This window comes from Triticum aestivum, chromosome 2A (assembly GCF_018294505.1).
Source record: "Triticum aestivum cultivar Chinese Spring chromosome 2A, IWGSC CS RefSeq v2.1, whole genome shotgun sequence".
In the NCBI taxonomy this organism is placed as follows: Eukaryota; Viridiplantae; Streptophyta; class Magnoliopsida; order Poales; family Poaceae; genus Triticum; species Triticum aestivum.
The window spans coordinates 681,635,450-681,649,139 of NC_057797.1; the positions used below are offsets into that span (position 1 = coordinate 681,635,450).

General features: G+C 43.8%; 1 protein-coding gene across 1 annotated transcript; it reads right to left on the reverse strand.

Moving 5' to 3' along the window:
- Nucleotides 1-11,681: 11,681 nt before the first annotated feature.
- On the reverse strand, nt 11,682-13,341 carry LOC123185915 (uncharacterized). The gene has a single exon (XM_044597724.1). It carries the CDS (start codon nt 13,143-13,145, stop codon nt 11,730-11,732), a length of 1,416 nt encoding a protein of 471 aa, XP_044453659.1. The 5' UTR covers nt 13,146-13,341; the 3' UTR covers nt 11,682-11,729.
- Between the last annotated feature and the right edge of the window lie 349 nt (nt 13,342-13,690).

Genomic DNA, 13,690 nt, shown 5'->3' on the forward strand with positions numbered 1-13,690 from the left:
AGCTCGGATACATGTTTTAACAGATCCATGCATCATCAAAGCATTCATACTGTTCTTAATTGGTTTCTTTTTAACAGATTCTTGATTGTTTTCTTATTTTTTCTAGCTTCTGTAGTCACCTTTTTTTTGCGAGAGGCTTCTGTAGTCACCTGCCGCCATGTGTACATGGTACTATGATTCATTACAGCGAACGCTGCCTGCTCCCGCGTGACATGGAGACGACGATGTATGGCTTCATCTCTAGCACGGTGACAACCTATGGTTGATTATCATGCTCGGCACCAACAACTAGCAATGATAGATTACTTCTCCGGCTTGGTGGCGGGTGGCGGCCAATGACGACGAAGAGTTGCGCCGACATGGCTGCTCCAAGATGGTGGACGATGGCAACGACCACGAAAACTATACACTAGTTCTGACTTTGCCGGCGTCCTCACGATGGCGTAGGCAGTTCTCATTTTTCTTTCCTCCGGCACAAAGAAACATCATCGCCGAACGGCCAGCCGATCATGAACCCCGGCCGGACAGAACGGATGTCGTGCTAGTCAGCTATACGAATAAAGCCAGAGATTGATGCTTGCTACTCTCCATGATGCACCATACATGCATAACATATTGACATCACATCTGCATCATGTCGTACATGCCATGTACTTCATCTGTTGATCAGCTGCATCTTGTAATGACGTTCAACATACTCTTGTATATCTATACTTCATATTATTACCTCTCCTCTTACATACTTTTGCATGGCTGCTACAAAAAAACTATTTTATTTGTGATCATTGCAACTGTATTGATTAAATTTCGACATGGACGTGGCTTGATGATACATGAACTAAATACTTTATAGTTCATACTGTATATTTCATACTCTAAAAAGATCATATATATATTAATAACGATATACTCCATATTCTTTTTAGAAGGACGAAAATGTAATTCATAACGTGTTACTCCAACAATAATACTCCATACTTCACACTCCATACTCCAAACTCCATACTCCATACTCCATACTCCATACTACATACTTCATCCTTCATACTCCATACTCGACAAAATATATACTATAAACTCCTTCTCTAAGAAAACTACAGTATATAGACCCCAAAAGGTTATTCTGTAATCTCGATACTCAATAAAAAGTTCATATACACATACTTATTATTCATGCGTGGATATGCTCCAGTCTTTGTAAAAATATCATATACTCCATACTATTTTAAAACTCCATACTACATTTTGCATGTATATATACTCCATACAACTTTCTATGAAAAAATATTTCTGAATTTTCTCTCCCTTATTGAGTGAATATGCTCCCTCTCTTATGAAGGTTTACATTTATTAATTTGCACGTCATGTACAAACACACCATAGTAAGTTTAGGGAAATTGAAAAAAATATGTCATACAAAAAAAGTACACGCTCCTAATTCTTAATGGATAATATACATATACTATATACTCATTCTGAAGTAGGATAGTCTAATTTTTCAAGGAGTATAGAGTGGACCTACCATGCACTTATCCATTCAAGTGACATGCATGCACGCCGCCAAGAAATTAGCAGGTTGTTGTAGGTTGTTACGTACGACAATTATTTAATTACTTAATTGAATTATCTAGTTTGCTAGTTGAGCTAATGGATCCTTGTGCGATCAGCTAACCCATTTGGCTTGCACAGACTTGGAGACACGTGGCAGTCAAATAAGTAGGAGGTAACAACCACTGCTTGTAGATAAAATTTGTCATATATATATATATATATATATATATATATATATATATATATACATACATATATATATATATATAGTGTTATTATTCATCACCCAGGATGCAGAATAAGTTATTCTTCACCCGAGGTAATCTTACGATTATTTCGTAATTAAATTACGTTTGCAATTTAAATAGTTACATCCCTATAGATTTATTATGTAAAATTTGGCATAAGAAAATAAAAATATAGGTCATAAGACAAGAAAATTTGCACTTTATGTGTATTTTACACTATGTTTTTACGTTTGTAATTTTACATAACATAAAATATTTTTTACAACGATTATATATTTTCTTACGGTCTTTTTTACGTCGGAAATAAGATAAAACTTACGGAACGTAAAAATACGGGGCATTGATGGTAAAATAGAGGGGGGTGAAGAATAACTCTTCCTCACCCAGGATGACGAATAGCGTGACCCTATATATATATATATATATATATATATATATATATATATATATATATATATATGTATGTATAATATTTTAAAGGAAAAAAGTGCAAAAATAAAGCAAATAACTAAAAATAGGAAATGTAGAAAAAATCAGGAAAAAAGAGGTTGTGGCATCCCGCGCATGTGAGCCGACCCATCTCGCTTGCCCCTTCAGCGAGTTGGAAGCTAGACTCGTTGAATGCGAGATATATGGGCGCCCTGGCTGATGTGACTTATTGGATAGGAAATGTGAATTTGCTTATTGCGTTTCACATGGTTGCTTACATTAGAGCGTGTGCAATGAACACATACATCACATAAGATTGTGACTCATACAACATGTGCGTTGTGTAAAACGTGGTGAATCGTCTCAACCCTCCAGAGGAAAACCCCTAGTAGGTGTTACACCATCGGTTTAAAATAGGAGACAAAAACAAAAGGAAAGGCAGAAACTTAAACAGATAGAATATTTAACCAACTCTATCTATCCCTACAGATAAGACTTGGAGTGTCCTACAAACAGAGGGACGAGCTAGGCGTGCGTGACATACGGGTGCATGTGCACGTTTACAATAACTTGTTACAATGTTTAACACGATGAATGAACCAACACACACAATTGTGACATAGGATTAATAGCTGATCTTCCTACCAAAGCGCAGTGTCTTTCTTTTTCTCCAAATTGGTGTGTCCATTCACAGTGATAGGAACCGTACCGCAAAGAAACCAGTTCTAGATCTTAGTCGATTGACATTTAACCAAATCTCAGTCAAGTGACATATCATATAAAAAAGGAAAAGAAAAATCTGAAAAGAAAATTTTACACAAATCCCAATGTATTCCCATGAATATAACGTCAACTGAGACATAACCAAGTCTCACTCGGTTGAGATTTAGCAAGACTATTTTTTTAATTTAGCGAAAGGATGTGGCTAGATCTCAGTCGATTGAGACTTAGCCAAGTCTCTCAGTCAAGTGAGAAAACATGTAAAAAAAGAAAAAGTCTAAAAGAAAATTTTGAACGGATTTTCACGTGAGATCTCACGAATATAGTATTGACTGAGACTGACAGAGATTTAGCAATCCCGTTAGCGAAAGGTCTCACACGGTGCTTGGTTTAAAACGAGTCGGTAGTTGGTAACTTGGTATGGCACGCACCCTAGTCGTACGCCTCTATGCGATCTCAATTGGGTGGTCATCGCGTGGGCGAGACATGCATGCGGGCAGGCGGTGGTCACCCCGGCCGACGTGCGAGCACAGGGGCGCACGGGGTACCTTCATCGACCGAGGCAAGTTAGAGAAGAGGGTGAAGCTTACCACGCATCAGCCGGCATTAATTGGCAGGTTTCAGGTGGCTTGTTAGTGCATTTCAGTGCATGTGGGAGTGGTATGAGTTGCAACACTATTAAACATGAATGGACCGAGGAAAAAAGGAGCTTCTTTTGAATGGATTCCTCGTTTTCTACCTCAAAGTAGAAATCTCCAAAATGTTGGCTTGACAACGATATGTTGGGCGATTTGGAAGCTCAGAAATAGATCTTGTTTTGAATTTAAATTATTAAGATCACCCGCTGAATTTATCTGCTATGTTGTTTCTTTCATGAACTATTCGGGAGCTCTGCAAAATGATGAAGACCGAGCAATGTTGACGTTGGAAATATCCCTAGACACAATAATAAAGTGGTTATTATTATGTTTCCTTATTCATGATAATCGTTTATTATCCATGTTATAATTGTATTGACCGGAAACTCAAATGCATGTGTGGATACATAGACAACAAAATGTCCCTAGTAAGTCTCTACTAGACTAGCTCGTTGATCAAAGATAGCTATGGTTTCCTAGTCATAGACATGCGTTGTCATTTGATAATGAGATCACATGATTAGGAGAATGATGTGATGAAGAAGACCCAACCTATGTAAGTAGCATATGATCGTATCAAGTTTATTGCTATTATTTTCTGCATGTCAAGTATATGTTCCTATGACCATGAGATCATGCAACTCACTGACACCAGAGGAGTACCTTGTGTGTACCAAACGTAGCAACGTAATTAGGTGACTATAAAGGTGCTCTACAGGTATCTCCGAGGGTGTCTGTTGAAAGACTGTGGATGTCGCCTAGAGGGAGGGGGGTGAATAGGCGTCTTAAAATAATTACGGTTTAGGCTTGAACAAATGCGGAATAAACCTAGCGGTTAATTTGTCAAGCACAAAACCTAAAACAACTAGGCTCACCTATGTGCACCAACAACTTAAGCTAAGCAAGATAAGCAACTATGTGATAGCAAGATATATGACAAGAAACAATATGGGGGCTAACACAAAGTAAAGTGCATAAGTAAAAGGGCTCGGGTAAGAGATAACCGAGGCATGCGGAGACGACGATGTATCCTGAAGTTCACACCCTTGCGGATGCTAATCTCCGTTTGGAGCGGTGTGGAGGTACAATGCTCCCCAAGAAGCCACTAGGGCCATCGTAATCTCCTCACGCCCTCGCATAATGCAAGATGCCGTGATTCCACTAAGGGACCTTTGAGGGCGGTCACCGAACCCGTACAAATGACAACCCTTGGGGGCGGTCACCGAACCCGTACACTTTGGCAACCCTTGGAGGCAGTCACTGGAACCCGTCAAATTGCTCGAGTCGATCTCCACAACCTAATTGGAGACCCTGACGCTTGCCCGAAACTTTACACCACAATGATTGAGCTCCGAACACCAACAACCGTCTAGGGCGCCCAAGCACCCAAGAGGAACAAGCTCAAGGGTACCAAGCACCCAAGAGTAATAAGCTTCTCAACTTGTAACTTCCACATATCACCGTGGAGAACTCAAATCGATGCACCAAATACAATGGCAAGGGCACACGGAGTGCCCAGGTCCTTCTCTCTCAAATTCCACCGAATCAACTAATGCTAGGGAGGAAAATGAGAGGAAGAACAAGAAGGATAACACCAAGAACTCCAAGATCTAGATCGAAGGGGTTCCCCTCACATAGAGGAGAAAGTGATTGGTGGAAATGTGGATCTAGATCTCCTCTCTCTTTTCCCTCAAAAACTAGCAATAATCCATGGAGGGATTGAGAGTTAGCAAGCTCGAAGAAAGTCAACAATGGGGGAAGAACACGAGCTCAAAGGATAAGGTTAATTGGGGAAGAAGACCCCCTTTTATAGAAGGGGTAAAATCCAACTGTTATGTGCTCAACCCGCACACGAGCGGTACTACCGCTCGGATGGAAGAAGCAGGGAAAAGGAGCAACAAAACATGAACCTTGGGGCGGTAGTACTGCATATAAGCGGTACTACCGCTCACCCCAGCGGTACTACCGCTGGAGGAGCAGAACACGGGATCAAAAGAGGCAAGGCAGAGCAGAGTACGGCAGCAGTAATGCAGTAGCGGTACTACCGCCCGACCGGAGCGGTACTACCGTGCCTTACTGTCGTGCAACTACTGCTAAACCCGACACGAAAAGTGCAGGATCCAAACTCGAGGCGGTAGTAGAGCGGTACTACCGCTTGACGCTATAAGCGGTACTACCGCGGTGAGAAAATCAGAACTGCCATAACTTCTTCATAAGAGCTCCGAATTGAGCAAACTCAAGCTTGTTGGATACAAGACGACGAGTAGCATCAAAACAGCGAAGAACGGGCATAACCTCCAACAAAGAAGAACGGGCATAACCTCCAACAGAGAAGAACGGGCAAGGGGAGGTATGCCTAACAAATAGAGGAGTGAAACATCCAACAGAGAAGAACGGGCATAACCTCCAACATCGAAAACATCATAGAAGATGCATGTGAACTCCGTTTTCGATGAACTCGAGCTTGTCATCAAGATAACCATAAGCTCTAATACCCACAAAGAGAACCAAATAAGAACCAAGAAAGATGATGCAAGGATGCAATGGTTTGAGCTCTCTACGAACGATACGATCAAGCTACCCAATCGAGAGCCCCCCTTGATAGTACGCCAATCGATCCTATAACCCGGTCTTCCAACCACCACTATGAGACCGGTAAAATGGAAAACCTATCAAGGGCAAACCTTTTTCTTGCACATAATCCATTTGAGCTAGATGATGACGATCTTGACTTCCTCAAGTTGGACCACCTTTCTTGATTGTGTTGGCTCGATGAAGACTAGTTGATTGCTCCCCCATACTCCACTATGGGTGAGCCACTCTTCCGCACATCTTCACGGGTCCATTGTCACCACAATGGACGGCAAGATTCAAGCATTTGATCTCTTCATGATGCTCCATTTGAACTTGCACACCGCAACCTAACCCCACAAAGAACTCTCACGAAGACCATGGGTTAGTACACAAAGCGAAATTGACAATGCTTACCATACCATGGGATCATTTGATCCCTCTCGGTACATATTCTGCGCTTTGTGAGTTGATCAACTTGATTCATTCTTGATTTAATCTTGATCAACCTTGAATCTTTCCAATTCTCTTCATTTGGATGATGTCTTGAAGGTAGACATGAATGATCACACAATTTTCTTCTTGAAGACATGCTTGCAATAAGCTCAACACTCACATGACCAATCTTTGGATAATTCCTTGAATAGCACCTTGGTCGACATAAACTCTCCTTGAAACCAACACATGTACTCCAAGAAAAGCCTATGGACAAAACCTTCAAATATAACTCAAGGTAACCGTTAGTCCATAGAGATTGTCATCAATTACCAAAACCAAACATGGGGGCACCGCATGTTCTTTCATCTGTTAAGTTGGCATGGATCAAGACTAGGATTTGTCACTCCGTATGATGGATAGGTATCCCAGGGCTCGCTCGGTAATACAACATCACAATGATCTTGCAAGCAATGTGACTAATGGGTTAGCCACGGGATCTTGTATTGCGAAACGAGTAAAGAGACTTACCGGTAACGAGATTGAACTAGGTATGGAGATACCGACGATCGAATCTCGGGCAAGTAACATACCGATAGACAAAGGGAACTACATACGGGATTAGCTGAATCCTTGACATCCAGGTTCGACCGATAAAGATCTTCGTAGAATATGTAGGAACCGCTATTGGTTATTGACCGTGGAGGTGTCTCGGTCATGTCTGCATAGTTCTTGAACCCGCAGGGTCTACACACTTAATATTTGGTGACGATATAAGTATAGTTGAGTTGTTTTTGTGATGACCGAAGGTTGTTCGGAGTCCTAGATGAGACCCTGGACATGACAAGGAACTCCAGAATGGTCCGAAGGTGAAGATTTATATATAGGACGAAGGGTATCGGAGTCCGGAAGTGTTCCAGGGGGCACCGGGTTATGCCAGGATGACCAAAAGGGGTTTCGGGGGCCCCAAGCGTCGAGGAGCCTCATGGGCCATGAGGAGGGGGCACACCAGCCCACTAAAGGGATGTGCGCCCCCTCACCCCATCCTACGAGGCCAGGAAGGGTGGTGCGCCCCCTAGGGCTGCCTCCCCCTAGGGGGCCACCCAAAACCCATCTAGGGTTGCCCTTGTGGCCGCCCCCCTAGGGAAACCCTAGGGCGCCTTCTCCTCCCCCTTCCCCTTATATATAGAGGGGTAGAGGGAGGGCAGCCGTACCCATTTATGCCACGACGCTGCCCTCTCTCCCTCGTAGCCCTCTTCCTCTCCGTAGTGCTTAGCGAAGCTCTGGTGAGGTTCCACCATCACCACCGTCACCACGCTGTCGTGCTGCCGGAGGACTTGAACTACTACTTCACCATCGCTCGCTGGATCGAGGAGGTGAAGGCGTCATCAAGACGTACGTGTGTTGAACGTGAAGGTGCCGTCCATTCAGTGCTTGGATCGGGAGTTCGCGGGACGAATCGTGATTGGATCGCGAAGACGTTCGACTACATCATCTTAACACTTCTGCTTAGCGATCTACAAGGGTATGTAGATGCAATCTCTCCTCTCGTAGATGTTCATCTCCTAGATTGATCTTGGTGAGTGTAGGAAATTTTTTGTTTCCCATGCAACGTTCCCCAACAGTTGAAGCATGGTGCTACTATCTCTGCTCAGGACTGCTCTGGAACAACATGATGATGGAAGAAGGGAACGAGGAGGATCTATTCTGCTGATCACTGGAGATGCCGGCGATGACAACAATGAAGAAGTAAGGGATGCAACCTAGGAGATGGATGAAGATTAAGAAATCATGATTACTATGCTCTTAAGTATAAAAGTTTGTTCACATGCTTTTGGAACAAACTTTTGTTTGTCCAGACGTCTGCTTTTGGGATGTTGTTGAATGTTCTTATTTTTTGTTAATCTATTTTAGCTTATTTGCTTGCCAGCCTTAGTAGGCATTGACTGCGATGTAAGATCTTAAAACCTGTTGGTTGAAGCTTTCCACCTGGATGCTATATTTTTGTTTCTTGTTCTATTATCCCTTGATAGTGGAACTCAATCCTATTTTTATGATTGTATGAAAAAAGGACGAAGGAACTAAAGTTCAGTGAAAACAAAATAGTTGGATTTGAAGTGCACAGGAATGCACCCTCACAACCTTGAACATAAAGCTCGCACCCTGTTTTTGGAACTCCCTCCTAAAATTATGGAGATAGAGGGAGGTATGGAGAATCCACTAGAGTAAAGTTTTGGCCCTCTAGCCTTCATGTTAACGGTTATTATGGAGTGATGGAACATATGCCGATTCTACCAGTGTTGCTCTTACAAAGCCTATTGCTAAATGCCACACATGTTGGGACATAGATGCTCTACTTGCTTTACTTGCTCTGACTTGTTGTTGTCCTATTGTTGCAACATTGATCACAACACACAGGAAATTACTAAATTGATAGACAAGTGCATGTCTTGTAAATGATTGAAAATAGTGACGACACTAGCAAAAGTTAAGTGATCTTATTACCCAGGGATCCCATAAAGACAATTATCAAACATATGGTGAATATAATTATGGGGATTTGATTGAATCACATACTAAAATATTAGCATGCCTATGCTCTTTTGTCCATTCTAGTTTAATTTTCTTGTCAATGTTGGTCAAATCTTTGGTGAAACGAACTTCACAAAAATTCCCCCTGGCCAAAACCAAACGCCATCTTATATTAGTGAAATAACACAATACGAGTCTCTACTACTCCATGTATTACGATGCATCATCAATAAAATGTCTTATGATGCATTATTAATAAAATATTAGCAGTACTACTTTTGTTACAAAAATATCTTACGATACACTATCAATAAAATGTCTTACGATGCATTATCAATAAAATATTAGGAGTGCTACTTTTGCTACAAAAATGTCTTACGATGCAGTATCAATAAAATATCCATCTTATCTTGATTTCCCTAACGTATTAAATCACATCAGCCGCCTGATACGACGCTAACCTCGGTGAGTGTGTGGCTGTCAGATTGAAGCAAGATCATGAGTTCCTCATTTGACACCTCATCCATGTGCCAACCTCCCACACGTCCCAATTTGCAACCTTATTCACCCCCTTCGCATCGTTATCTCCCCACCAACCCTCACACGACGCCTATAGGAGCACTCGCCTCCCTAGCTTCGCCATGGCCTAACAACCAACTCCTGATTCTGATGCTTGTGTGCCTTTTTCTAGCTGGCCCCTCCCATGTGTGCCTCTCGCCATGGCAAGCAACCACTCCAGTCCTAGTGCCCCTCTAGCTACCTGGCCATGGGATACCCGATCTGACCCGGCCCGGTCTTGCCCGCGGGCCGAACCTGGGCCTATGTTTTGACCCTGAAGGACATGCCGGGCTGGATCGGGCCTTGGCTTGCCATATTTGCGTCTTAGGGAAGAGGCCCGGCGGGCTTTTTCACCGGCTTGCCGGGCTTGGGCCTGAAAACTAGGCCCGACAGCTGGCCCGAGCCTAGGTTTTCTGCTTCGGGCTTTGTTACGCCTGGCCCGACCCAACGGCTGGCCAGGTATACCCCTCTAGAAAAACACGATAAGATGTGCCCCTCCTCCAAGCGTGGTCTTGCGGGGGTGCTGCAAGGCGGAGGTGCCCCTCGTTCGTCTTTGTTGTAAACCGGGCGGCATCTTGCAATGCCGACGGGCACAACTGTGAGTGAGAGATGCTTTTGCAACAACGGTTTCGTTGCAACGAAGGTTTGCAAGAAGTGTCTTCTTGCAGTGGTGACGAGCACTGCCGAAGATATTTTACAACCAGGGCCATGTTGCAACAAAGGTTTACAAGAAGGGTCTTGCTGCAATGACGAAAGATAGGCCATAGATGCTTTTGCAATAACGATCCCATTGCAATGAAAGTTTGCAACAAGGGTTTTGTTGCAACGGCAACGGACACGGCCACGAGCCAAAAATGGTTCGGGGAGATTGCAGCAGGGTTCCTGCTGTAGAGGGCCGAGCGCATCCTTGGTCTTGTTTCAAAGGAAAAAATGGTTCGGGGAAAGATTGCAACAAGACTCCTAGGGCCGAGCGCAAGACTTGCATTGTTGCAAAGGCTTGGTAGAGATCAGACGAGTATTCGGGCTCCATCCAATGGCTGCCGAGGCGGGCGATCTTTTTAGATTATCATCCAACCGATGCATAGCGCTTCCCTAATTATTTCCCTTAGGAGTAGTCCTTCATAAACAAAAACTTTTGGACAATACTTCATCAACATAATAAGCCTAGAACCACATCCGGTTAACTTACTTAGCAGGCAACATAAGAAGGAACATGAGAAGGATACAAAGGCGGGATGCACGCAAGCTTCAAGAGACGAGAGGAGATGATAGTTGTTCTTTTTATCTGGGGAGAGATCAGAGTCTGATGGAGTGCGAGTTTCCATTTCTTCATTTGGAATCTGGGCTCTTCGACTTATTTTTTGGATTTATTTTTTATTTATTTTATTTTATTTTTCCCTCTTCCTCTATCCATATCCTCTAGGTACAACGTTTGCATCAATAGAGAATTTTTTCCTTTGTATACATCTATATTATTCCATTCCAATTTCTTTCCAAAACTTCACAAGAAAAATCCCAGATTGCATCCAAAATTGACGGGTTAATTTGTGAAATGTTTAATTATTCGAATGTAGTTAATCATCCTAACCAAGATCGATTATTGGATTACAAAAATTACTTTTATTCTGAGGGCATTGGTGCGACCTGTCTATTAGGCAACAACGCAACCTTTTTTGTAGAGACAAGCAACACGTCGAGCTCAGGAAAACGTATATGTGCGGCTCCATGCTCAGTTTTGCTCCCATGTACGTGTGTTGCATCACAAAAAAGACACAAACGAAGTGATGTTCCTTCATGACATTCTGTTTTGAGTTGACATTGTTGCGTCAACTCAGAAAAAAAAAGTTGACATTGTAGCACGGGTTTCAAGATAAACATACTCAGTTATTTTACGGACACGCAAAATTCAGTTATATACTGAGCAAAATAGAATAGTCTATTTGAGCCAAATAGAATAGTCAGAGTGAATACAAATGGAATCATCACATCTACCCTGAAAGAACTACTAAACTCTGCATGTAGTAGCTAGGTACATGTTCATTACAAATTATTGACTTAAACCGTCTTCATCTTGCCTCTGATCAGAGGTGGAGAGCATGCCACGGTCAAACACCCAATCCATCTCGTACAATACTGGTGTGATGAAATCGAACCGTCTTCTACCATAGACTCCGTTACACCAAGTACTACTACAATCATACATTGGAAACCTGCAATATCCCTTGTGAGGCTCCATTTCCTCGCCCTTGATATCAATGGACGCCTTCTCCTTGCTCTTGAGATCAATGGTGAAAAAGGAACCACCACACCGCTCGATGAGCATGGCACCTCTCCTCTCTGCGTAGAAGACATTGTTTATTTCGTCCTTGCTTCCTAGATTTATCAGGTCGGAGCCCAACCACCCTCCCGAGCTAGCCTCACGGCCATAGCCGCCGTCATCTTGTTCTTGCTTGGTCCAGAGCACTAATATGCCATGGTTCCGCATACTCACGAACGAAAGCTTTCCTTCCCCGGAGACACACGGAAACAACACCCGCCCCCACTGCCGACAAGCTTCGACGTGGATTGGGATCTTGGTCAGAGAGACATCCGTGGTGATAGCGTTTACATTGAGCGTGTAGAAACTAGTCTCGTCCTTGTACAACCAGTGCACGGTGTTATGGGTGACAACGCCGGCGAATGGTCCACACCTGATGAGTTGTGAAGCCTGGCAAAACTTGGTGGGCGTGCTCCAAGTATCCGTGGCAGAGGAGTACATGTAGACATATATGATCCCATTGTCGCCGGTGTAGGTCAAGAGCACTTGAAACCACGACCGTTGTCGTGGTTGATCCAAAGAATCAATGACACCACGGTCCTCGTCGGTAAGGAGTGCGCAGCCGGTGAGGTGCCAGTCCAAAGATCCAGTTAGGTCGAAGGAAAGCAATGGAAGAAGACTGCGCTGCTTGTCGACCACAGGACGGCATACCGCCAGCTGGATCTTATCACGGGCGCCTGTACCGCGCATGTCGTGGAACATGGTAGGCAGCAGGATGCTCACGAGAAGAAGACCACGGCGCGATGCGAGTGGCCTCGCCAAGTCGAAGAGACCATCGTCGTTGTCGACCAGCGAGGCAAAGGTGAGATGCGCACCATGGACGAACGAGTTGAAGGTAGTATCACTATGTGCTCCGCCAAGCTGAAGGTTCAAGAATTCCGGAGGGTGTCCGTGTTTCGGGCGGGGCTTACCGGCGGGGCACGCGTTCTGGTAGAAGACCCCGGCGAGGATGGATGGGTGGCGCGCCGTCTGCGGCCAGAGGCCGATGCGTCGGAGGAAGGCCGGGTCGGTGACGAGGCGGCGCCATCGCTTGCACGTGGCTGCGCAGCGGAGGAGGTCCTGGTAGCTCGGCAGGCGCCCGAAGACGTCGCGGAGGATGTCGTCCGCGATTTCGCCGCCGGCGCGGCGTAAGCACGCATTGGTCATCGATCTCCGTTACGCATCGATTAATCGATCTGCGTATAGATTTGTCGATGCCGGCGGCCGGTACCTTGCACGACCTAGCTAGTAGACGACTAGCTCGAAGGAAAGGATCAGCTTACGACGACCCGTGCGTATCAAGAGTCAATCACCGTTTGAGATATTTGATTTCAAACGTGTAAATGTATCTACACACAACTAAATAAACCACGGACGATATATATCGTGCATGTCAGTTAGCAAAGCCCTGGAAAGTCTGGATACAGTTCCAAGAGATCAAGTTATCAACATTTGCTTCCTTCCCAGCAGTTGGCCACCAGTTTTTTTTCTCTTTTTAAACAAACGCAAGCTAATCTTATACTGAGAAGCCATAATTTTTTCTTTGTTTTAAACAATTGAAAGCTTTTTTAGACAATAAATACCATGATATATTGTAGTAGCAAATTGTACATGATAGAGATACATGAGCTGACTCCAGCGATTAAAAAAAAAGTCTAAAAAAAACGAGCAAATCTTTGAGATTTTCAAACTCTTCCTTCTTCCATGACATA

What these genes read in the sequence shown, in the direction of transcription:
- LOC123185915 (XM_044597724.1), bottom strand. Translation starts at nt 13,145, where the DNA reads ATGACCAATGCGTGCTTACGCCGCGCCGGCGGCGAAATCGCGGACGAC.